The 25,893-nt window shown below is 37.0% G+C and overlaps 6 protein-coding genes across 7 annotated transcripts in view; 2 read left to right on the top strand and 4 right to left on the bottom strand.

Moving 5' to 3' along the window:
- The window catches only part of LOC129577331 (peptidylprolyl isomerase domain and WD repeat-containing protein 1), an 8,495-nt gene extending 6,786 nt beyond the window's left edge, over positions 1-1,709 (bottom strand). Inside the window, exons 1-5 of the mRNA XM_055464135.1 lie at positions 1,358-1,709; positions 1,086-1,289; positions 827-1,010; positions 512-744; positions 227-440 (exon numbers count right to left, since the gene is read on the bottom strand). Of these exons, the coding sequence (XP_055320110.1) occupies positions 227-440; positions 512-744; positions 827-1,010; positions 1,086-1,289; positions 1,358-1,493 (971 nt within the window). The 5' untranslated portion in view covers positions 1,494-1,709. The remainder of the gene's footprint in view (positions 1-226; positions 441-511; positions 745-826; positions 1,011-1,085; positions 1,290-1,357) is intronic.
- Positions 1,710-1,769: 60 nt separating this feature from the next.
- Positions 1,770-2,834, bottom strand: LOC129577336 (probable small nuclear ribonucleoprotein Sm D1). Its single transcript, XM_055464143.1, has 3 exons — positions 2,596-2,834; positions 2,174-2,493; positions 1,770-2,091 (listed from the first exon to the last, which is right to left on the bottom strand). Exons 1-3 carry the CDS (start codon positions 2,607-2,609, stop codon positions 2,036-2,038), a joined length of 390 nt encoding a protein of 129 aa, XP_055320118.1. The 5' UTR covers positions 2,610-2,834; the 3' UTR covers positions 1,770-2,035.
- A 90-nt stretch (positions 2,835-2,924) lies between these two features.
- Positions 2,925-4,507, top strand: LOC129577332 (arginine-hydroxylase NDUFAF5, mitochondrial). The gene is made up of 4 exons (XM_055464136.1): positions 2,925-3,222; positions 3,316-3,580; positions 3,712-4,051; positions 4,210-4,507. Exons 1-4 carry the CDS (start codon positions 3,056-3,058, stop codon positions 4,461-4,463), a joined length of 1,026 nt encoding a protein of 341 aa, XP_055320111.1. The 5' UTR covers positions 2,925-3,055; the 3' UTR covers positions 4,464-4,507.
- Positions 4,508-4,651: 144 nt separating this feature from the next.
- LOC129577335 (COX assembly mitochondrial protein homolog) lies at positions 4,652-5,309 on the bottom strand. Its single transcript, XM_055464142.1, has 2 exons — positions 5,115-5,309; positions 4,652-5,040 (listed from the first exon to the last, which is right to left on the bottom strand). Exons 1-2 carry the CDS (start codon positions 5,176-5,178, stop codon positions 4,709-4,711), a joined length of 396 nt encoding a protein of 131 aa, XP_055320117.1. The 5' UTR covers positions 5,179-5,309; the 3' UTR covers positions 4,652-4,708.
- Positions 5,310-5,520: 211 nt separating this feature from the next.
- LOC129577330 (uncharacterized) lies at positions 5,521-8,330 on the bottom strand. The gene is made up of 2 exons (XM_055464134.1): positions 7,827-8,330; positions 5,521-7,746 (listed from the first exon to the last, which is right to left on the bottom strand). The coding sequence occupies exons 1-2, from the start codon at positions 7,916-7,918 to the stop codon at positions 5,592-5,594; spliced, it is 2,247 nt and encodes a 748-aa protein (XP_055320109.1). The 5' UTR covers positions 7,919-8,330; the 3' UTR covers positions 5,521-5,591.
- Positions 8,331-8,412: 82 nt separating this feature from the next.
- On the top strand, positions 8,413-25,618 carry LOC129577333 (pleckstrin homology domain-containing family F member 1 homolog). Of its 2 annotated transcripts, XM_055464137.1 has the most exons (9): positions 18,070-20,638; positions 20,785-20,849; positions 21,345-21,409; positions 21,511-21,712; positions 21,818-21,943; positions 22,026-22,132; positions 22,248-22,385; positions 22,455-22,556; positions 23,505-25,618. In XM_055464137.1, exons 1-9 carry the CDS (start codon positions 20,610-20,612, stop codon positions 23,535-23,537), a joined length of 867 nt encoding a protein of 288 aa, XP_055320112.1. In that variant the 5' UTR covers positions 18,070-20,609; the 3' UTR covers positions 23,538-25,618. The 2 variants fall into 2 exon arrangements, with proteins under 2 accessions (XP_055320113.1, XP_055320112.1); XM_055464138.1 differs by lacking the exons at positions 18,070-20,638; positions 20,785-20,849 and adding an exon at positions 8,413-8,654.
- The last annotated feature ends 275 nt before the right edge of the window (positions 25,619-25,893 follow it).

The raw sequence follows: 25,893 nt of genomic DNA, 5'->3' as shown, positions 1-25,893 counted from the left end.
ATGGCCCTGGGAAGTGATACCTTTATTTTGGGGTTGCCAACATATTCTCAATTTTAACCCCTTTCCTCACAATTTAGGGGTTGGGTATCTATATATAATTTATCTACACACAATACCCTTTAAGATGATATGCATTAGAACTCTGTACAAAATGGCCCAAATGGGACACGGTTCTTTCAGTTCATCGAAAAAAGAACGCTGATAAAAATGCTGGAAGCACACGTACTTTCTTCCAAATTCCATGTTAGGCAACGCATGTTTGGATTGCTGTATCTCCTGGTACCGAGCCAATGTCTCGTCGAAAACGCGAATCAATTTGCCGGTTAAAAATGTGAACACCCGCACTTTTCGATCGGTTGACAGTGTGGCAAAGCGTTTGCCATCGGGCGAAAAGGCTAATCCCGTCACGATAGTCTTATTCTTCGCAAACTCATACAAATCTAAACAAAAACATCAAATCAAATTGATCAGCATTTTGGCATATGAAAATAGAGTTCCGTGAACCACTTACCAGTATCCAATTTCGATTCAAATGAAACGATTTTAGCCGGGAATGTGTAGTCAGTTTTTGCTCCCGTCCAATATTCCAGAATGCCGGCTTGATCAACCGATACAATGACCTCATAGCGTAAATTGTACTTCATCGTTGTTACGGGTTTTGTGTGCAATCTCTCTAATACATGTAATGGTTCGTTGTTTCCCTGTGCATGATAGATTGCTATTTTTGGTGAATCAGCGTCACTCCTATACAGAATAGCATACAAAAATAAACATTTTAAAATCGACCTTGAATCTGTGTAGGAAATTCAAAATGGTATTTGCTTACACAGCCAATGCCGAGATGGCATCGTTTGGATTATGGATCCATTCCGCGCATTTCGGCTCAAAATCCAGCCTAATCATATTAATCATGTCGAAATTGATGACATCAAATATTTTCACACTTTTATCAGCTGATGCTGTGCATAAGTAAGTGCCATTTGCATTTACCGCCAAAGCGTTTATTGGAGCTATGAGAGAAAGATACAGATTAAGCAGATTGACAATGAAGATCATTTAGAGGCAATTAAGACGAAGCAACTTACACAAATGGCTACGGAAATGCTTCACAAATTCGATACCGTCTTCCATTTTCTTCCAAAATTTCAAATGTCCATCGATGCTGGCCGTTATGCAGAAATCGGTTTTAGTGGCCACAACATGTGTGATAACATCTCGGTGCATGTAACTTTTCTCGTAGCATTCAGCATCTGGCAGATTTTCCAGGTACAATTTTTCATATTCCAAAACTACAGTCAAAGAACCACCAGAATGTGAATTAAGTGAATGGAAAGAATTATAGATAAACGGGTGATACCTTTGCGTTTTTTCACTGGAGCGGCATCGGTAGGCAATGGTCCAATCCAACTGTCATTGGATTCATCGTCATCAGCGGCCTTATCGTCCGATTCATGCGATCGTTTGCTTGCACTCGGCTCTTCTTTGTCGGACATTTTTCAATATTTCGCTCGTTCCCAGTAAACTTTTCGCTAAAGAAATGAAAACAAACCAAAAACACACTCGCTACAAAAACGATTTCAAAATGACACAATTTGACAACAAGGCTTTGGCTTCATCATCGAAATGTCAAATGCTATACACACATACACCGTTCATGGAGGCTCACATGTTCTATGTGAACCTGCCTTCATTGTGAATGGCAAAGCCCGGCTGCATATAAAACGTTTAGCAATTTTGTTTGGTTATGTCTATCGAATCAAACAAACTGATTATTCAAAGTGTTTTTGAATATTTTTTCCTTTGTTTTTATTTAAATTCTTAAATTTATGAATGTTTCCATATTTTTCGTTCATTTTTTCCTCATCTTGACAATTTGATGGTCTCCAAAATTGGAGCTATTGTGGTTTGTTGTTTGTTTCATTTTTTTTTCTTCCTTACTGAGTTGAACTGAAGCGAATGGCAATGATTTTTTTTCCTATTGAAATGATGATCGGTATTCATTCACTCATTCGACTGATACAATTTTTCCATGGTCTTAACGTCTTCCGCCGCTACGTCCACGAGGTGCTCCTCTTCCTCCGCGAGGTCCACCTAAAAAAAAAATTGATACAAAACAATTAATACTTGGTCGTGGCATTTTTTGTTCCTTTTTTTCAATGCTCAATTCACGTACCTCTTCCGCGCGCACCACGACCACGTCCACCTCGTTGTGTTCCCGATCGTGCAGCATCCTTCTTTTTGGCTTTTGCTTTTGGTGTGTCATCGATTAGCAATGTTTCGAGCGGTAAACTGTCCGGCAATATGAAATATCGGATATTGTTACCGCGTATGCTGAGCGAATCTAACTGAACGGGATCACGATTTTTGATGGTCATTTTGACAGCCTTTAAATGTGTATTCATGGCAATATCAACGCCGGTTATGGTTCCATGCACCTGTGTACCATTTTTCAATTCAATTGTCACCGTCTCATGGCTCAATTTCATCAAAAATCTACGTCGCGAGAAGAGAAAAAGCGAATCGATTTGTTTGGTTAGAATACGTTTCAATTGAATCCGAAGCTGGTAAACAATATTTTCTCGGTCGAATACTTACCTAACGAGCTTCATGTTTTAATACCAAAGTTTTGAAAAATTATGATTCAAACTTAATTTAATTATCAATTCAATTGAAATCAATCAATAAATTCACAAAAATTGTCGGTTTTTATTTTGCGTAAAAACGAATCAATCGGATTTAATAACAAAAACACGAAACACCACTATGTTAAGTTAGCGATGCTAAATTGTTTGACAGTGCAACGCTTTGCCCGCTCACTCAATATGCCGGTGCTCAGTAGAAACGCCATTGTTGCGCTCAGTTTGCCCGAACTTTTTTTTTTCGTCTGTTACCTTCATCGTTTTGAGCAACAGTTTCGCTTGACATTTCGGGCAAATAATCTTACATGAATATTGACACTGTACTCGAATGCTGAATAGTTTTTTAAAATATATACATAACAACATGGGTGTGAAATTGAATTGTTAAGATTATTGGAAAATAATTTCATAGAAATATGATACGAAATTGTGTGACAAGATGCATACGATGCACACAGCATTGTCGAATCGTTGCAAATAGCCGTAAATTATCGAGATCGCATCAACATCGGAGTTCAGCATCAAATGTGAACATTTTCGATCGGGTGGCCAAACAGGCACAAAAAGATCGAGCATTTCAACGGTGATTTGAATTTATTTGCTTGAAATTATTTTCTTTGGAAATGAAAAAATATTTTTGAGATCGACAATTGAAACCGTTTTTTTTATATTATAGCGAAGATGCCGATGTATTTGACTATATCAAAGCTGAAGTCGGTGAACGATTGGTTGATCGAATGTTTGACTTAACCAAAGAATGTAAAATTACGGCTGAAATTGGATGTGGCCGTGGATTTATCACACGCCATGAATTACCCGATGGCATCGAGCAGTTCTATTTGTGTGATTCCAGTGAAGTGGCTCTGAAACAGGCTGAAGCTGCTGCAAAGCCGGAAGGATATAAAATCACGACCATTCACATGGATGAAGAAGCGCCAAAGGTATGTGAATCTGCTCAGACATATGGGTGCAATAACTCTGTAGAAATTGAAAATGACAGCGATCATATCGATCTCTCAAAGAAATCCAATTTGACTGAAAATCATTCTCTGGTGATTCTTTGATTCAAAAGTTTGATGAAAACTCTTTAGATATGGTAATATCGAATCTGAGCTTGCACTGGGTCAACGATTTGCCGGGATGCTTTCGATCGATTATCAAAAGCCTTCGGCCGGATGGAGTGTTTTTGGCGTCAATTTTCGGTGGTGACACTCTATTTGAACTGAGATCCGCATTGCAACTGGCGGAAATTGAACGGAAGGGTGGTATCTCGGCACATATTTCACCATTCACTCAGGTTCAAGACATTGGTTCGCTATTGAATCAGGCTGGTTTCAAAATGCTAACAATCGATACAGACGAACTGGTCATTGGATATCCATCGATGTTTGAATTAATGTATGACTTGAAAGGTAAGAGAGTGAACAAAAAGCTTAAAGGCACAAATCTTAATAACCGATCCTTTTTTGGACAATTCAATGATTGAGAAATCCATTAAAATGTCTTTCTTTATACATATTTGTATTTCGAAATTATTTCTGACATTTTTTCTGACATGATTTTTCTAAAGGAATGGCCGAAAACAATGCATCATATACTCGACCGTTACACTTGAGCCGTGATGTGATGACTGCGGCGTCAGCAATCTATAACGAACTGTACAAAGTAGAAAATGGAGTGAGTGCCACTTTTCAATTGATCCATTTGGTGGGTTGGAAACCGGGCCCAAATCAACCACAACCATTGCAACGAGGCAGTCAAAATGCATCATTCGCAGACTTAGGCATATTAACACAACAAAACGACGATGATACGAAGAAATAGTTGTACATTTTGTTTGGAATAAATTAAAAATTGTTCAATTGAAACTCATCTTTAGTAGAAACTCTTTTAATCACTTCGCAAAAATGTGTCCAATGCATATTTCTCACCTATACATGGTATTGGTTCCGATAATTGGTACTAAAATGAAAATAGACTCGGTATTCCGAAAATAAAATCAGAATCAATCATTATTTTCATGAATAACTAAAACTTGTTCTATTTCGTATCATTTGTTCAAATAACATTTATGTTTTATTAGCGTCCTGTGCTTCAGCCGCCAATCGTTCTTTTTGCTTCTTTGAAATGCCGGTTCTTCGATATTCCGATCGTTCGTCGAGGTAAATGTTTGTACATTCATTAATAAATTCTTCGTTATAGAACCAATGAGCCATGCATTCTTTCAATTTATCGGTTGGTCCACGACATTTGAACGGCATCAATAGGCCACTTTCCTTGGCACATTTCTCGAATTCGGCTACTTCAGGTACGCATTTAATTTCTCTGGCCCGTTTTCGCATGAGTTGCGGTATGAGTACTTTGCGTTCACTGGTTCGCAATCGTTTATCATCAGGGTCGCCTTGAAAAAAGGAGTTGAGAAGTTTTTTTCTGTAAAGTTTTCCTTAGGAATATTTAAACTTAATTTTCACTCACCCACTCCATGTGGTCCAGCTGATAAATATGCGGGCAAAACCGTTCGAATTTCCTTCTGCGACATAATTATGAAATTATCTCACACGAAAATCAAGTCTAAAACATAAATATTGGTTGCGGATATCACGAAATTCGCTTGAAACTGATGATAAACATAACCTTCGACGTTGTCAAACGTCGTTGCATACAATGCCCAACTGTCAAGTGCTGCAATATCGATCGTTTTCAATAAATGAAGAAAATAAGTCAATGAAATGAATATCAATTGTTCAACGTTTTATTTTATTTCTTTTCATCAACTGAACTTTTCCCCGTTTTTCATGCACGAAGAAAAGAACACGAAAAAAAAATGTTTTTAATATCCCAACGCTTGAAAAGTTTATGCGTAATGAAACCGAATGACAGATTATATAATGGCTAAAATTTATTTAAAATCAAATTCTAGATTATTGTAATATTTTCACACAAAATTGGTATTTATTGGATTTTAGCTTGTTGCTGGAGTTTTAATTGTGTGACGAGTGCATCAATGGCTGGATCTCGTCCGCGGAAATTTCGAAACAGTTCTAATGAATCGGTGTTCGATCCGGACGCCAAGAATGTGTCGCGGAATCGTTGACCCGTTTTGGCGGCTGTGTCATCTGCATCAGCTGTGCTTGTCCAATCTTTATCAAATGCATCACAAATATCGGCGGCCATCAAATCCGACCACACCAAACCAAAATAGCAACCCGACCAATTGCCCACAACAATATCTAACATTGACAGCAGTCGCGAATCACGTTTGTCCAATTCGAAAATAAAGTATTTAGCGTAAATTTTTCGCATAATTTCCAGCCAAAATTGTTGCGTTGAATACAGTTCCAAATCGAGAGCAGACCGAAACAGTTGTGTGGACAAATTGTAGCCGGCAAGTGATAGGCGTTGCGCTTGAATGGCTTTGATGTGTTCATCGGTCAGTGGTTCTTTTGTGCTTATATGTTCGGAAATCGATTTCAATACATCGCTACGGTACAATAGATTGCTAAACACGCCCGAGCACACTTTGTCATTAACATATTCAATGTTAATAAGACCGGACAGTTCACGGTAATTACTTTCATTCAAGATTTTCTGCAATGCATTCGCAAATTTGCTGAAGACCACTTGAACCTCTTTTAATTTGAGAGTGTGCGGTTTGCCGTACAGCGGTGCATTGAAATTGTAAATCAATGATACTAGCGGCGTTGCATTTGTTCGGCTACAGTGCTCTCTAATTGGCACAACATAGCCGGTTGGTTCAGTGAATGTGTGCTCTTCGTCGGGCGAACTGAATGCATCCAAAAAGAAGCCGCCAATTGGTTGTGATGAATCGGTGCGCAGACTGTTCTTTCGTGTGTCAAACACATCAAAGTATTTGACTCCTTTGTGCCATCCAAGGGTGCTGGTGTCCGTATTTCGTTCGACAATTTTGATGCCAAACAGCTTTTCGGCCAGACCAAATAAACCGCCAAACACTTTTTCAATGGGAAAATATTCTTGTACCAAATTCTCATCATATTTGCATACGCTTATGTTGTATTTGCGACTCCAGTATGGTATGTCATACTCTTCGATTTGATGTGACCGAAAACCGCTTTGAATGGCAAAATCGCTCAACTCATTGATCTCCTTGAACTGAGTTGGCTTTGCATACGACCGTAACTCATTGAGAATGGTTTGTGGTTTTTCGGTGCCGCTCAACAGTAGCCGATCTCGCTTTAGTTCGACATGCGTTGAATAGCCCAACAATTCTCTGATTCGCTTGCGATGATCTCGAATCCATTCCAAATGGCCGCTGTTATCCAATTCGGTGACCACTTGCCGTGATGCCTTTTTGCAATCAGCCTGCCACACATTCCAGCATTGCTCACGATCCGGACAGTATGTCAAGAATGTCTTCAAAATGTGCGGTTTCAAATTGATTTTCCACGGTCCGTTCAACGGATTTCTCGCATCGGTCGCAACGGTTTGCAGGAATTCTTGCGGAAATGATTGCATCAGCGTATAATCGTTGACGGTGTGTGAGAAATGATCAACGGCAACATACACTTTTGATTCGTATGTAATCATCTCTTCGGACAATTTCAACTGTCGATACGCCAATTCACCTTGATCAGTCTCGTCGGTGATTTCAATGCCACACAGTTTGCCCTCCAACAGATACATGTCAAACAGTTTTTTCTGTTCGGTGGTCAATTCATTGCTGCTTCGAAGCTGTTTCACAGCCTCATAGATCGGTCTACTTTGATATTTGCTGAGGTTGGCTTTGCGTGCTCGCTGATGCAGTGACAAAAAGTTTTTGGTTGAAAATATGACGTTATTGCCATGGAATACCGTTTTCGATAAGCCCCAACTGGCGACTAGCTCTTTATCAGCTGTTTCGATCGGATGCAGAACATTTTCGAAAAAATCGTTCAGATTCAATGGTTTGCCCGATTCATTGGTCTGTTGCAAGTATTCTTCGCCTTTTTTCACTTCATTCTCAAGCGCATTCGCCTGGCCACCGATTCGACGCAAACAACGATCAATCGATACATTGGCAAACTCCGGAAATCCATCGTCCTTTATGAATGGATTCAATTTCGGGTCGTCCTCACCAATTTCCGGCAATCTAAAACCAAAACATGTCATGTGTGTGTTCGTTGAACATTTTCGAAATAGCACTTTTTTACTCAAATCGTAAATACTCACAAAACAACATAACCTGAATATGAGCGTGCTGCCAATGTTTGTCTGATTTGTCGGTGGAGACTTCCATTACGCAACAATGACATCAGTCCCATTTTATTTGATGATTAAATGAGAATACGTTCGGTTCGTTGCCTTTTCGTTGATGCAGTGCGTTGAGTTTATTTTGTAATTTGAATCCCATGAAAAGAGTGCTCGATGAAACTCAAAAACACCTTTTACAGAGTTTCAATCTCTGTGTGCCTCTGTTTTGAATGTATCGAAGTCGATCTGTCAAGTTGAGCTCAAATGACGTCTTTCATTTGCTCGTCGTGAACAATACACGAGTAATGCAGTTTATGCGACTATTTTGTAGAAAATAATTTCAAATTACAATTTTACCATGAAAAAATTGTTTTCAATTTTTCTAACCATTCCCATGCAGTTTCATTCATTTTAATTTGCAGATTATCCCTAAAAATGCCCAATTCCTTTGTGAGCAAATTTAGTACAAGACCTAATTACTCACAACTGCATTACCCACATCCATAATACAAATACACGTACACTCACACACACGTACATAATACAACACAGTTCAACGCAACGAAACAGTGCGAAACAGTGTGCTGCTGACAGCTCAAATTATCTCAGTACTATGTGCTGTGTGCTGCTTGACATATTCGTGTATTAAATTTCGGTGCGATCGAACAACGAACGCTTCGGAACAATCAAGTCAAACACACATAGCTCTCTCTCACTGTGCTGTAATTGCAACACACAAAATTCCAATTCACTTTTGATTGGTAGCATCAGTTGCTTTATAGTTTTTAAAAATGGTCGACAGACTTGGTGAGTAATAAATAAATACAAAATAAATAAAAAACAGAAAAAAAAAATTTAATCCAAACACCAGCGAGCAGAGAAAAAATTAAAATTTTTATTTTCTCCCTATCATCGTGTTAAATCATTCTGTATAGAAAGAAAATTCCAATGAGTTTTGCATTTCGAGTCGATTTGTGAATATTTCTACATTTTTTTTTCTCTCTTCTTCTTCATGGGATTTATATATACTATGCCTAACGAAGAACAATTTTTCTCTCTCTTTAATTTAATGGTTGTGTTCCATTGTTTTGTTTGATTCATTTGTTCGGTAATTGATATCAATTGCATTTGTCTCCATTTTTCCCCTTAAAAATATATATATTCAATCATTATTTTGACCAAGTGTACAGCCAAAATACAAAAAAAAAGGTTCGAAGAGCGAAAAAAAAGTGTTGTGTTATTGTGAGTGTGTGCGTGAGTGTTTTGTGCAAGGCAAGAATAACAACAAAACCTATTTAAAAATTAATGCAGGAAAATTGAGAATATGAATCATAAGTCAAAATAAAGTTCGGGATTTTTTTTTTCATTGTTATTGTTGTTGTTGTTTCACGGTTCAAATCGTCGATAGTCGTTTCTTTAAAAAAAAGCAATTGTTTTGTCTCGGCCTGTTCCGATTCGAACTGTTAATAATGAAAAAAAAGTATGAAAAAAAGCAAAGAAAGAAAAAACTGCTGAAGTGCATATCAATCAGCATTGAGTTTTTTTCTCGGGTTCATTTTGGAATGTTTTGCGTGTGCTGTTGTGTATGCTAAAGTCGACTCGTTTGGCTGTGCGTGTAGTGTATATGTACGCTCGCAGTGATTCAATGGATTGTTTTGGTTTGCGGATAACGAGATCTTTTTTTCGTTCGTTCGTTTGTGTGTGCCACTGAAGAGCGACAGGAAAAAAAACGACTATGTTCTTTGCTGAATAAGCCGGAGAAAATGTTGTTTATTTGGAAAGAGAGAGAGAGAGAGAGAGAAAGGGAAAAAAGGGAAAAAAAGAGAGTCCAAAAACAAGGTTATTTTTCGACGTCAAGTCAACCATGAACACTCATTTATTGATAAACTGGATGAGAAAAAAAACAACTGTACTAGCAGCAAAAATGGGGAAAAACACAACACATACTGAATGTTTTATGGCATTAATGCTAGATTATGATGTGATTTGGTGCTAATTCGTTGTTTAAATGATTTTTTGGAAAGCAATGACCGAGGAAAAGAAAGGGATAGTGTACAGAGATAGAGAAACTACTGACCAACTGCGTGTTTCAAGAGTCTTTTTTATAAGAATTTATACTGATATTTTGATGTCAACTCAAAACATCGCCGTTTTGGCAATTTAGCTACGACTTTTCAAAATTCGTACTTTGAAAATCATGTCGCCCAATTGCATTCATTTGATTTAAGTGCTGCATTAGAGTCGATACTGTGATTCAATATATATTTGTGTTTTTCCCCTCCCCAATATCTATATGGTACACAGCACAAGCACAACTTGCTCTTGCTGGTTTCTGCATCTGTGTTACGAAAAGAAACACACATATTGCGTGTGTGTATTTGCTTTACGTGAGTGGGCACACACCATTACGCGTCCACAAAAATTGAAATTGAACACCGTGTTCGGCCGATTTTATGATTGTTATTCTTATTAATATAACCAGTGAGAGGTGAGAGAGAGAGAGAGAGAGAGAGAGAGAGAGAGAGAAATAAAACACAAAACTTGAAGACAGACCGAATCCAATGACAACCAATCTCACCGCAAATGTGGGTGAAAGGGACAGCCACAAATGTGCTCTCAACTCATCCAGTTGGCGCGTAATGTATTTATTTCAACTTCTGTTGTCTTTTCTTCATTTTCGTCTTCTTCAATTTCGGCTGTGTTGTTTATTTTGTTTCATTTCAATAATTGTAATGTTTTACCGTTTTCCTTTGTCATTCAAATTAAAAGACAAAACGACACACACATACACATCGAGAGAACATTTTTCAGTGCTACGATGTTTTTGTTCTCTGTCTGTTTGTTTCTCAATTAACGATGACGACCATTAAAAAGTAGCTTTACCTGAAGTCAAGCTTGACAAGATTTGACCACCACTACTGCTGCTGCATCAGACACACTCATACGCGGCGCACAATTTGACCGAATCCGCCGTTCAAACCTTGGCATTGTTTCTGTTCATTTCCAATTGATATATTTTTTTGTTTTGTTTTGATTTTTTTTTTCTCTCCCCATTTCAAGCTACACGAATTGTGAATTAGTTTAAATTCATTTTCGTCGTCATTATAGTGAAATAATTTGGTTTTATTCTTCCATTCATTTGACCCGTTTCTTCCCCTTGTCTCTTACTTTATTGACAACTAATTTTAAAAACATTTCGTCGATTTCAATTTGAATTCGACGCACTACCAAAAAACCACATGTCACATGCAATAAGTGTATGTGAATCAATACCGATGAAACGGCGATAACTCGATGAAATCATGAAACAATTTTTATTTTGCGTCATACACACCGCACAATACATATTAAATATACTGCACGATCATTACGCTTATGAACAACCGAAATATTGGCTTTTTTCCACTCGATACGAGAAGAATTCTGCAATTTTGTTTTCGTTTTACGTTTCAACCATCGTGAAAGTTTCTTTTTCTTTCGTCAACCTGATAACTTTTTCTCTCTTTCTCTTTCTCTCCGATAAACAAACATCGATTAAATATTTACATTTCAATTGTTGGCCCAGGGCGAGTGGAAGTATACGAATGCGGAATGGAAATGATGAAAGAAGACAATATTTGCATAATCTTAACGCGATGGCATTTCGTGCCATGAGTATTCAATGTGATTCGCAAAATGAATATCCGAAATCCAATCAGCAATAAAAAAAAACGATGGTTTGAAATTAGCAAGAAAGAAATCGGCTGGCGAACAAAAAATTAAACTAATAACATAATTGATGCGCTGATTGGAGAAAGACCATCTGATCATTTCCAAAATGATTTCCGCTAAACGTTTTTTTATTTGTGTTCGTTCGCTTTTCGAAGAAACGATCTGTCATGTCAGTTTTCGCCGCATGACTCGTTGCAAATGTGCTTGTTTACTTAATCCCAAGGTGCAGGTGGTGAACGGTTTAGAAATTGTCAAGACTTCATCCACTCTTGTCAATTGTTTGTTTATTCATTTTCCGAACTGAAAATACACATTTGGAACAATCAATTTCGTACGACCCAAAATGTAGTAAAAAAATCCGTGCTAAGCGGGCAACGGCTACATTGTAATGAGCAATAATGATGCGCATTAATGCACCAAATGACATCTTTCACACTGCGGTAAAAACATGGAAGTAATAACAAAGCACAGCAAAATAAAAGGCTTTCAAGTATAGTTGAGCTGTTGTTTATCGAAGAAAAGCACACGAACACACACATACACACACGTTGTTATTGCAGCAGAAAAAATATATCTATAGGCCGATTAGTCAGTGCCATGTGGTGACAAATAATTTTGCTTGCCGTTGCTATTTTTGTTGTATATTGTGGTTTTAAACGACGACGACAACGACGACGATGGCAGCGGTAGCGTTGATGAGTCAATGATAGTTCGCATTTGGTTAGCGACGAAAGTTCAGCGTAACGACCACAATCAGCGGAAAAATGTGAATGAAGTGTGAACGGTGTGAAAAATCACCACCACCACCACCACCACCTTCAGATGAATGGCTGCAAACATGAGTAATGCATTAAAGAGTTGAACAAAAAAATAGGCGTTCAAACGAAATATCACATCGCCATAACTATACATCCATTGGTCTGCCCTTCATTTGCATTGTTGCAATGGAAAAGAAGCGAAAACAATTCATTATCAAGTGTATGATATTCGTTTTTCCACTTGTTGCACTGTATTTCCTCAGTAGCCGGTCGGTAGGTCGTTGTTGTTGCCTTTTTTGCGTGCGTACGATACATAATTTTTTGCTTTAATCACATCGACCGACACATTTTTTTCTGCTCTGTGCTGCGTCGGTTTGTTTATTATTCATACGAGCACAAGGAATGGCATATGTGTATCAACTCGATTTGTAATGATTCACTTTCTTTTTACATTGTAGGTAAATGGTCAAACAGTCGTACTGTTTCATTGTTTGTTGCGTTTGTTTTTTCAACTCCGTTTTATAAAAGGCAATATTTGTGAGTGTGAAGAGAGAGGGAGTGGAAAAAAGATAGTTTGAAAGCATTTTAATCGTCGGTCGGGCTCAAGGAATTCATGTGCGTATCACCGCACAGCAGTCGATTCAGTTTTGCATTCAAAATAATCAATAAATGCAACGATATAAAATCGTTAACCGCGAGTACTGCATCGATCGCCACACAACAGCACCGCAAATTACACCGTCTAAAACAAATACGAATTCCGACGAATAGCGCGCTTCGAACGAAAAGAAGAGGAAGAAGAAGAAGAAAAACAATTGCTATGAGTATTGCCAAGCTCTATACAACTGGATTGAATTGTTATGCATATTCAGTATATAACTTGGTGAATAATAACAATAATCTAATAATAAATCCAACAACAACAGCAACAGCGGCAACAAAATTCATTGCTGAATAAGTAGTACGAACGTAAAAAAATGATAGTGATAACGACGTTGCAGCAGTAGCGGGCATTATATGTATATACGTATCTCGTCGATTAGAGTCACTCGCTATGGGCGAACAAATACGATTTCGCATACACATAGCCATGTGGCAAAACTACCCACACACACACACACACAGCAGTAGCGAGCTAGCAAACTCGCGCGCGCGCGAGCAAAAGACTCTTTCCGTTTTGTGTGCGAACGGTTGAGCTTGAGTGAGGTGCAACAAGCCGATTAGTCTTAAGTATCAGTAACGGCATGGTACCAGTGTGCTGATTGAAAGTACAACCCGACACAAAAATGATGAAAAGAATTGAAACGACACAGCCTTAAAATGATATCACTCTCTCTCTCACACTCTCATTCACTTTCTTCCGCTTGCTTTTGCACACTCCCTTGCTCGCTCGCCCGCTCTCCTCCTCGATAGCAAACAGCTAATCACACATACACATATTTACAACGCTATTGACCAGAACGAGATGCAAAAACTAGACAATTTTCTTTATAATAGGCGAGAGATGTATTTTATCAACAAGAGCAATATTTATTTATTGTCAATGATTATTTATACACACGCAGACGACAGAACACGACAGATATAGAGACACATCAGCACATTTTAGCGCGCTAGGAATTCAATAAATTTAGTAAAGAGAGCGAGAGCGAGAGAGAGAGAGAGAGAGAGAATGCCGCAGCATTGTTTCTTTATCATGACTTTGCACTTATTCATTACGGATTTTAAAACGTAGATCATTTGCGAGCCTCGCGAGTAATTCAATCACTTGAAATTTCAAAAGCATTTATACGCACATCGTATATGCCGAGTTTTAGATTATCAATTGAAATCGACGTCAACAAACGAAACAAGTATGTGGCTCATACATTCACATGGCGCTTTTTGTTGCTGCTGCTGCTGCTTCTGCTGCTGCTATAATTAAGGCTCAGATGTGTTAAATGTTGCGTCTCTGTCAGCTGCTAATGAATTGATTGGTATTCGATAGAGAACGAAAAAAACGCTCTTTGTAATACATTTCAACGAACTGTATTCGTCAGGTTGATTTGATTTCTGTTGTCGTTTTTGCCTCTTTACGTCCGAACAGCGTCAGTTTATGTTTGGGAGACGATTTTCTTGAACTCATCGTCCAAATACCGAATTTTATTCCATTTATGGAATTATTTCATTACTCATCAAAACCAATTTTGTTTCAGCTACAAATCGCGTTACAATTTTTTTTCTTCTCTCGCTCCACTTTGAAATTTCCCAATTTTTTCTTGTTTCGCTTTCAACGCTCTCAATCCGTTTTTCATGACATCGCATTGAGTCATTTTTGTTGCTGTTGTTGGGCGTCAATCATGTCAAACGACTGTTTAATAATTCAATTTATAATCAATGTACTGGAATTGGAGTAAGAATGTTAAATAATGAAGTAGAAAAATGAAATTGGCAAAGAAAGCACTGAAAATGACTCATCGATGAGTCGATGGTGTTTCACCTAAATACACACAATAAGCGGCTGCAATGGGAACAACACAATTTTCTAACTTTGTTCAAATGGAGCATGTTTATTTTTTCTTTTCTCATTTCGTTCGACGGTTGTTATTTGGTCATAATTTGAATACTGTAACACAATGTACTAAGCCGTTGGTCGGAAGGGGGATCAATGTGTGTGTCTGTATGTGTGTTGGGTGTGAAAATTAAATGTGATGATTCATCGCGTGATGTTTTTGTTTGTTTCGCTATTTTCGCATATTAGGTATATAAAGTCCAATAGTTCTTGCGTTGGATTTCGGGCTTCTCGGTTCAACCACTGATAATTTTGCCACACAATTGCCTGAGCCAAGACCATAGTTCAATGTACATGACATAATCGCACAAAATGCATTAGAAATTACGGTCATAGACGATATGCTTTGCGAGAATGCGTTCAATTTTGAGGTGCTCACAGAACCATGGTCGCATTTCTCTCTTCTCTCTCTTTCCCACTGCGATCAAAGACAAACCTAAGGCATTTCCAATGCTGCAACGTGGACTGCAACGACAGTAACAGCAACCGATTCGTTTTTTCAATGAAATGTATTTTGTTGGTTAAAATTATGAAAAAAATGCATCGATCCATGAAAATACGAGGTGATCCACATAAAGACAATGGCCATTTTTCACATGAACTCCGTTAATTTGAATAAAACTCACTCAATTGAACCGAATCTCTTTCCCATTGGTGTGTGTGCACGCAGGGTGAACAGAGTCAACAGAAAGAGACGCAGAGAGAGAGAGAGCGAGAGAGACGAACGAATTTTTGTTTTGTCGAAAAACAGTGCACCGGAAGTGGTGGCCGGAGCAAAGAGAGACAAACCGTAAAATGAAATGCGTACGATGGTGAAATGCTAATATGGGTTTTTGTATGCATTTGTACTTGTGTGTATGTGTATTTTCATGTTCATTTCATACATCCATAAAAGACAAATCGAACCAAACCATGAGCAGAAAAACGTGTATAATTTATTTCAAACTTATTCGTTTGTTCGAAGGTTTAGTCTTAATTATGATAAGTATTTTGTATGGTGTGCAGCCGTTGATTGAAAACTTCGAAGAGATTCGTGGCAAATAATTGGCAAATTAAATTGTAAATAACACTTTTACCGTTTTATTTCTTTCGTCTTTCAAATTGAATAGACGAAAGGGAGAAAACCAAAGTGCACATATTAAATCACGATTGCATGTGCAGTTTAGTGCAGTTGCACGTGAGCACAAGAAAGAATTTGTGCTGGCGCGCACACACACACACATCAAGTGTGGCAAATTGGTGAATCAACGACGATGCATTGATTGTCCGACATAACTATCAAATGAAATAAATGGCTACAACCTAATCGGTTAATTGGTGCGCACAATTTGCCGCCATTTCTTTGTGATTTCCATCACGAACGGCCAAAATGTTAAGCGCGACCAAGTGCATATAAGGCATTCGATGACAACGACGACGACGACGACGACGACGACCACAACGCCATTTCCAATACAATACTCGGAATGGCTCTGTGCAATTGCATGAAATACGGAAAAAATCGTGATGGCGGTCGTTTGTGTGTTGTTCGTAACGCATCAAAACAACAATAGGCACACCATTTGGTTGCTTTTTTTTCGTCGTCATTCGTTGTTGTTGCTGTATTTTACTACTACCTTTGTTGATGCACGCTATTGACGTTGATGTACCCGCATCAGCCATAATTCCTCAGCCATCGTCGCGCTCGTACGTCGCTTCTTTCACTTTATTTTGCGGATAAACAAATTTTTTTTTTATCGTTGGAAACATGTGCTATTGTTGTTGGCCTGTTGCCTATATTGTAATGTATTGTCGTGCTTTACACAATCGAATCGTTGCAATGCCTCTATTTGAACGAAATAAAAGAAAGAAAAAACGACTCCAAACAAATTGTATACAAAGCGATTACAGTGAAACACACATAAACACTCATCGGAATCGTACACAAACACACACACACACACAAAACGAACGACGCCAATGTTCATGAGTCTATTAAAAGGTATCATGATGTACACCGTCACACTCATACCAGAAACCAATTTACTACACAAGCCAAAAAGGTTCAAACTGATAGCAGATGCAATTAAACGTAGCATTTGAAAAGGAATTGAACAATAAAAACCGAAAAAACAACAACAACAACCAAACGGAGAAAAAATTCAAGTGAATAGAGTCTATTGCGGCGCTTCTAATACAAGATATGCCGAACAAAACGGCTGCATGCTGTGTGCATGAGTGCACGTCAAAATACAATGATGCATAATTGAAATTGACGAAATGCACTGCAAAGCCACCTGATACCGTATGCTATTATTATAATTTTTCTGGTTGTTTTGTGTGTGCGCGCTTTGTTACTGTTGTTGTTTGAATGCGATAAAAGGCATTGTTTCAAAACACTCACTAACACACTGCCAATCAAAATGCCAAACAAGAAAGTGGCAATGACACCGCCACACTGCAGATCGATAAACTTTCGCGCAAAATGAGACAAATGACAATGAACTAATTTTCAACTCCATGTATGCAAATAACCACCTCACATGAACCGACAACTTGATGAAGTATTCTTCGCCGTCTTTTTCATTCTTTGCGTTTTGATTAGCGTATGCACGTCACGACGACGCCATGTATATAGGTCATAAATTCTCTTATTGGAGGCAACCAAAAAACACTCCGCTCTCAGTCACTTTCGAAATTCATTGAAAGTTTTCGACTTGTACTCGCATTTCGGAAATTAAACCTTTTTATTCAAGTGGTTACTCTCTCTCGCTATCTCTCTCCCTCTTCCATAAATACTCTCTCGTTACATTTGCAAGCGAAAAAAAAATAATTCAAATTCATAATCATTTATGACGGCATGAAAATAAGCGGTAACCTCTGCTCATTTAGTTTGCTCCGTCGACTTTTAAACCTTATCAGCAACACACTCTCGTATTAGCATAGTTTGCTAACAATTAACTTAATTCCATTAGTCAACAGCAGCATAATTGTATGTTCTAGCTCGAAGCTGATTTTCATTACACTCTTTCTCAAACGAAGAACTTGTATGTGTGGTTGAATGTAAAGAATAGTGACACTCCGCCCGTCAAAAATTATCGTAATCAAATCAATGGGTTGGAATCAAAGTGAGGCATGAGAAAAGGCGTGATCGTGATGTAATGAAATAAACATCTAGTGCTAATTCTCACGATTAGCTTAGAAAACAATCTTATTTAGTAAGAAAACCCAATGTAATTACTGGCAACCGATCAACAAGCATCTAATAAAATTATTCAAACCATTTCCTCAACTGGAGATTGTCCGCTTCTTCAAGACGAGAACTCCAGAAATAAGATGAAGAATCCAAAAACAGATCCGATTGGAGAAGTTTCAAATCAAACTTTTAAAGAAGTGCAAAATTTTCTTTTAGTTCTGAGCGAGAGAGAGAGAGAGAGAGAGAGAGGTAGAGAGAAATAAAAATGATCCGTTGACTTAATATGTAGTTTTAATGTTCATAATGAACCAAATTCTTATCACAATAGCTCTATGATGATTTGATGAAATCATCTAAATCACCATTCCACTCGTTTCGTGTTGAGTGCGATAGACAGTTGTATGAAACCGGCCATACATGAGTTGATTTTTCTCTTTTCTACAACAATTCGTGTGGCATTTCGATGTGAAAATCACGTTCAATGTCATAAATAACGGTGTTTCCGCACTAAAAATGATGGCCGAGCTTGGTTTCTACTTGAAACGATTAGGCCGACGTTAAAAACTAAATTGTTTTTGTATGGTTTTTTTTTCTCGTTTTGCAACTTTGTGTAGAAATGATATCGCGCCGTTGCTTAAAAGTGGCTCGAGCTTAAGAGAAATGGATAAAAATACAAAGTGAATAAAAATTGAGTGCAAAAGATCATTTGTGTTATTTTAATGAGCGATTACAAGCACACACGAAAAAGTGCTTTTGTTGATTGTGCGGTTGTTTGGCTCTCATGTTTGTCTTGTGCTGCTATTTTTGTTTCTTCTTCGCCTTCTTTTCTCTCACTCTCTGTGTTTTTTTCCTCTGGCGTCAGGTAATAATTAATCACTCTTAATGGCATTCAGTGCGATTAGCGGTGTTGTGTTCTTGAGCAAAAGAATCTGGATGGGGAAAATGTTTATCTATATGCATCATGTATGGTGCAGTGGAATCGATTCACGCGATCGCCACACTGTTGTTTCGCTACAAATTTCCACGTGACTGTCACTGTTCGTTTTCCATCATTTTGTTTCTTTCAGATTACGATCCATTTTGAAGCATAAATGATATATACGGAAAAAAGGGCGCAACACATCTACACAAAGTCGAAGAAAATTACAGCGATATTTTCTGTTAATCTTTTTTGATAATAATTTCTTGGAAATGTGCATTTCGGCGAATGAAAGAAATGAAAAACTTTCTTTGCCGGTTTTCCATTGCATCTAACGTTGGTTTTTGTAGTTGGGCTGTAGTTTGGACGATGCCCGTGTTCACATCATCCTATCTCGGTTTTCGCTTCGTACACTCAACTCTCTCGGCCAAATGAGTTCACTCATGCACACACGAGAACGATAAACCGTGTGCAAACATCACTCTGCACGCTGGCTCATTCGAAAACACAAAATTGCAATAAAATCATATACACAGCGCCTACCCTGATAGCAGCAACAGCAGCTATCACAGTTACAATACGAAATAGATACCAAAAATCTCATTTCTCATTTTTCAAACAAACGCAAATAGACTTGATACTCCGCACTCTATTGTTTTGTATATCAAAAGTTGCACTTCGAAACGAACGACCGAGCGAACGATCGCAAAAACCAAAAGATAGTAGTTTTGTTTTACACATTTGAAAAATGACACATATCGCATGTGAGTGTGCAGCAGTGTCTCTTCTTAGCGCACGCATTACGTACGCCGAAAAATAACAAACAAATTCTCGGCAGTCGAAATGAGTTGAAACGTTAAATGTCGACACTTATCACGGGCCAATCACTGAGTCATTGGGTTTCAGCACAGAAAATCCAACAGTTATTCGCTTGTCGACGGCGGGGCAAATTTTCTGAGATTTTATTTCTTAACACACAACAACCGAATTCGTATCAGATAAAAAAAAACACACAATTTTCTTCATAATTGTTGGAATCGTCTTACGTCGACGTTGGCGCGGGTTGGTGTCACGATATGTGCGTGTTTTGTGCACAGAGTGCATGCCGCCACGCTTGTATGTGTCGGTTTCGGTTTTTTTGTTTGTGTCAAATTCGCATCTCATCGTTTAGCCGTCTCCGTCGCGTGAATTGTCACTTGAGTCATGTGTTTATTTTTTGAATTTTTTTTTCTATCGCGCGTATTGTGTTTGAAAAATTGAACAAAGAAGACAGAAGCGAACAAGAGAAAAAAAAATTAAATATCTCTCTGCCGCTGATTATTATACGACATCGTAGACTTATTGTTGAATTACTGGAGTCATCGCAGCCACTTTAGTTGTATATGATTTGCGTATTATCACACGAAGAACTTGAAATCAACATTCCCATTAAACATATACATTACACGCAAAAATAGCTACGTTCAACTACACACACACACATACACATCAACGAAAGCAACAAATTTGTTAACAAGCTGGATTTTTATTTTGTTCACATTTTTCTGATATAGTTTTTTCCTCTCTATTTGTTCCGTTTTGTTGAAATTAAAAATTGTTATTGCTGTGACTGTACCACGTTGTTATTAATTTGCGTAGGGTCGTGAACATGGTCGAATGCTTAGAATCAACGGCCTGGTGATTATAAATATTTCATATAGATTTAAACAAAAATTGCGCATTTTCCAATGCACTCTTGGTTTATTTGCCTGTCGACGATTGTTTTTTCTTAAATTTTCGACTCGATCAATTCGATAAATGCAATTACACGTCTACTTTTTTAGGGTGAACAATCGTACAATCATGATGTTTCCGATTGTTTCGTTTGAAATTCGCGTACAAGCGCCCGGTAAGTCAAGTGTGTCTTAAGGCCCACAAACAAATTATCAATTCATGAAACGAATACACAGTTCAGCCCACTAACGGCGGCTGACTTCCATTTGAACCGAACAACAAAAACAACGTACTTTTGTATCCAAAACAAAACAATGCGCACACAATTTGATCTCATTTGTTTACCATATCTGGTGGCAATGTCAAAGTCGTATCATTTTTTTCTGTTTTCGTTTCGTGTTTATGTCTGCAATGGCGAAAAAATCCCCTGATCCTATTTATATTGTACATATATCGAGAATATTCATATTTGCGTCGGTGAAGGAAAATGAAATGCTTTTGGCGGGGAAAAAAGATTCACTCAAATATCGATCGATTTGGAAAATATCAAGCCTATCCAAAACTCATCTTTCAAGCATTATGGTCTAACCATATCAAAACTTAATGTGTGTTTTTAAAATTGATAGCGATTTTTAATGATGTGTTTTCTTTCTATTTCTCGTATTTACAGTGAATAGCGAGGCAAATGCCCGGCGGATAAATATGGTGGAGAGCTGCTTCGGCAGTTCGGGTCATGTAAGTATTTGAGAGTGAGAAGCAAAAAAAGCAACTCGATCTTTGAAAGAAACGCATTAAACAAAATAAATTAATTGATTTGTGATTTATTATTGTTGCAGCCATTGAAAGTTGTTGGACGTGTGCTGGTTGGTGAGGGTGTTCTCACGAAAATGTGCCGCAAACGGCCAAAAGCTAGACAATTTTTTCTATTCAACGATATTTTGGTGTATGGCAACATAGTGATCAGTAAGAAGAAATACAACAAACAGCACATCATACCATTGGAAGAGGTACAGCTGCAAGGGCTAGAGGATAATGGACGTAAGTGTTTTTGAAATACGATTCCATCGCCACTTCGATTGTGATTCGTCAAATTAAATCCATATATTAATTACCTATGGTTGTTGGTTGGTGTCATTTAAACAGAATATCGAAATGGATGGCTTATCAGAACAGCAACCAAATCATTTGCTGTATACGCAGCCACGAGCACAGAGAAACAGGAATGGATGGCTCACATAAATAAGTGCATAGAGGATTTATTGAGAAAAAGTATGTATCGGTTGCATTGCATATGGGATATGCGTGTATCTGATGATAATGTTAATGCTTTTGTTTGCTTGTTTGTTTGTAGGCGGTAAGAAACCGGTCGAGCATCATGCCGCTGTTTGGGTACCGGATAACGAGGCAAACGTTTGCATGCACTGCAAAAAAACTCAATTCACAATGCTTGTGCGAAGGGTAAGAGAGACCACCCCACCCACACATATACCATTTCATATATATGTACATTTTATCGATCAGTTTAATCGGCGGATGAACAACGATACTTATCCAATTTTGATTCCATTTACAGCATCATTGTCGAAATTGTGGGGCCGTGGTGTGTGGACCATGCTCATCGAAGAAATTCTTGCTACCACAACAGAGTACAAAGCCATTGCGCGTTTGTTTAGACTGCTTCGATTCACTGAGCCAATCGAAGAACGAAGCGGTAAGTGTTCAAGACGCCAACAAAAGTTTCAAGAGCGATTTAAATGTATTTTTTCTCGATATTTTGCAGACGAAAATTATCCCGAATGAAAAATCAAACAATAACACTGCGGATAGCTCAGCAGAAGACGAATCGGATGACGAAGAAGAGCAAAAGGAAGCCCACGACGAAGTAAGTTGATATGGAAATGTCTATCAAAAATAGAAAAAATCTCTTTTCAAACGGATGATCCAAATGATTTACAATCATCTATCTAGCCGGTGTTCTACTTGAAATTTCGTGTTAAAACACACGCACACACACACAAATCAACAACAATCAAATTGTTTAAAAGACGATTCAAATGATTTTATTAAACATAATTTCCAATGTATTTTATTCGCAGACATTTCAATATCATTTTTCCGGTGAAACGACAATTTATTAATTCCAAAAACGAAAAAAAACACAAATGTAATCTCAAATCAAATGCCTCACATGATTAGTCACATTGTTAGTAAACGAAAGAGTCATTTTGTCGATACTTCTTCTTTTTTTCCTTCGTGAAATTTATTGATTCTATAAAAATCACTTTCATGCAATAAGTGTGAGTATGTGTGACGATTGAAGTTGAAGCAAAAAAACAAAACTACTTAAAACAATGCTGATTAAATTGAACGAACCCACAAAAATCGTTACGATTACAGCTACTGAACCAATGAGTGGTTTTGGATCTGCGCTGTTTTTTGATCTAATGAAACCAAACATGCGTTTTCGGATAGTTTAGCATCTCAGCATATTATGTGCAGACCATCCGAAAACGTATGTTTGAATGAAACTAACCCCAAAATGCATGACAATTCTAAAACGAAATCTACTGAACAAATGTGTCTTTAAATATGCAACAAAAAAAATGTAAATGCACCCAAATAATCCCCTTCAATCGAAATGCGTTCGAATAATGCAATTGTTTTTTCTTTTGTTAATTTTAACGCTCAATTCGTGTTTTTTTTTGTTGATGATGATTGAATTGTTGATTTTTAAATCTATTTTTAGCACTACACGTAAATTGTAGGAGCTATTACTCACGTTCGAATCGAATATACTAAAATGTGTTTGTTTTCTTTATCGTATTTACAGCCGAAATTCTATGGTGATGCCGATAAAAACTGATTAACCGCAAAAAAGGTGCCGGACCCGAAGAAACGCTCGAAATTGGCAAAGCCGAAATTAAGTAGATGATCAACGTAAATAATTCCAGCACCAAAACAACAAGAACAGTCGATCGAAAGAAATCAAATAGAGAATAATTTTTAGTGAATTCAATAAATGGAAAACAAATCACGAAAGCCAATCAAGTTACAGAGACACTTTTAAACAAAGCATTCGAAAAGAAAAAAGAAATGAAAATGTTGCAACTAGATTTCGAACGAAGAATGCTGTAATCGTCTTACATCATATTTTAAAACATGTGGCATACAATTAAGATCTGGATGAGTGAAATTGAGAGGAAAAAAACAGAATAAATCCTTTGGAATAACAAAAAAAATGTGTATATCATCGAAGAAAAGCGAAGTAAAAAAAAAGACAAGTCTCTGCCGGCAGAAAATAAATCGATATATTTCTTCTCTTCAATCACACCAAACAATTCAAGAAAAAATCGTTGTTTTATTGGCGTGTGTAACAATATTTTCTTCACATGCAAACAGCCACACACACACACACACACACACACGCGCGCGCGCGCTCTGCTCACATACAATTCTGCGGTCATCCTATTCCGATTAATCTGAAATGGTTTCAAAGCGAAATGATTGTGATTTCGGATTATTTAATTCAATTCCTCAGAATTTCTTAGTCTACTTTACTGTAGAAAATGGCCGCAAGGTCGATCTCCGGAATCAAAATTTTTCTTTCATTGCGTTTTGAATCGATTCCGATTGCTTGGGATACAATATCAGCAGCATTCTATGCAAATCCGCTCTAAATTAACCTACATTTCTACGAAACTCTTATGATAACATTAGCATATGTCTCCTATCTAAAAAGAAACAAATGAAGCAAAACCGAATCACAATTCTGCCAACGACCTAAAATCAAAATAATAACCACACCAGTCTGTCCACAATGAAAAAAAGAAAAACACGTTTGAATTAAAAATCGCATTTTTTTTACCAAGAAAATGCGAACAAACAAACATAGGAATACATATATCATACACTCTATAAAATCGAATGTACCATCATCATTGAAATAATTTTTCTGTTTTCTGACTTTTCATTTGGATGTTTGTTTTTTTTTTAAATTCAAAACATGTTGTTTTTTTAACAATCACATATTCGTCATTTTTAAGCCGCAATCATCGTTATATTTTAAATTCGTATATCTTAATGAAGAAAATTAATTGCGAGAAAATGATAAACAAAAATCCCATAAAACGAAGCCGAACATAACGAATCGAATAATAACACGAGAATAATAGGTAAATTTTATCAAAAAAAAGAGTGAAAAAGGAAAAAACAAAGCAAAGATTCATGGCAAACCAGAAGATGTATAATTTGAATGGTGAGCAAAGGAACCCATGCGATAAGAATTGATGAATCGCCTCAAATGCACATCGAAACCACGATCAAAATCGAAACAAAAAACAGGCAAATAATCATTGTTTCTTCTGCACATTGGTTAAATGTTGTTAAATTGTTTTTCCTCTGCAATCCGAAGGGAAAATGACAGAAATGTTTTATTGAAAATAGAAAATGTGGCAATATTTAAGATTGTTTCTTTTTTTCAATTGTTAATTGATTTGCGCACCTGACAAATGACATGAATTCGTTCGTATCAAATGGAAATGGATGTGAAGAAAAATGTTTGAACATTTGCGTTTGTTGCAATAATTATTCAAAAGGAATCAGTATTACATGTAAAGGCAAAGAAATGTAAAGATTTACAAGAGAAATACTATCATTTTTAACGGAGAAAAGAAAAGAAAGGAAAAAAACTGAATGCCAAAATTTATCAAAATCATATTTCGGTGCACATTTTTTTTAAAAAAGAAGAAGATAATATATATATATATATATATATATATATATCGCTCTGGACACACGTCATTTTAAGAAACATAGCCCTAACTTTTTAACGAGAAATGCAACAAACAAACACTTTTAAGCTAAACAATATGGAATACCACATTTTTCCTACACAATACAACAACAACAAACAAATAGAGTGTAATTAGAGTATATTTGAAACAATTTTTTCTTTCTGCGTTTTTAAGGAATAAACAACAACAACAACAAAATATGCATATTTTTATTTATATTGAACTTTATAAAATTAAATTCTATTTTTTAAAATGATGAAGAAATTTTTTTTTAAATGAAACATATGAAGAATAAATTTAAAGAAACGTAAGATGAATAATAACACCACATACCACATGCATAACAAGAAATAAAAAATAAAACAGAAGAATCAACACACATTTTATAATGGTAATTTTATTAATTGTAATTATCAATGGAAGAAT

Source organism: Sitodiplosis mosellana, unplaced genomic scaffold (assembly GCF_009176505.1).
Source record: "Sitodiplosis mosellana isolate CC-2019 unplaced genomic scaffold, AAFC_SMos_1.0 Smas_scaffold_6197, whole genome shotgun sequence".
Taxonomy (NCBI): domain Eukaryota; kingdom Metazoa; phylum Arthropoda; class Insecta; order Diptera; family Cecidomyiidae; genus Sitodiplosis; species Sitodiplosis mosellana.
The sequence above is the reverse complement of the archived record's forward strand: the minus strand, read 5'-3'. Positions and strand labels throughout refer to the sequence as shown.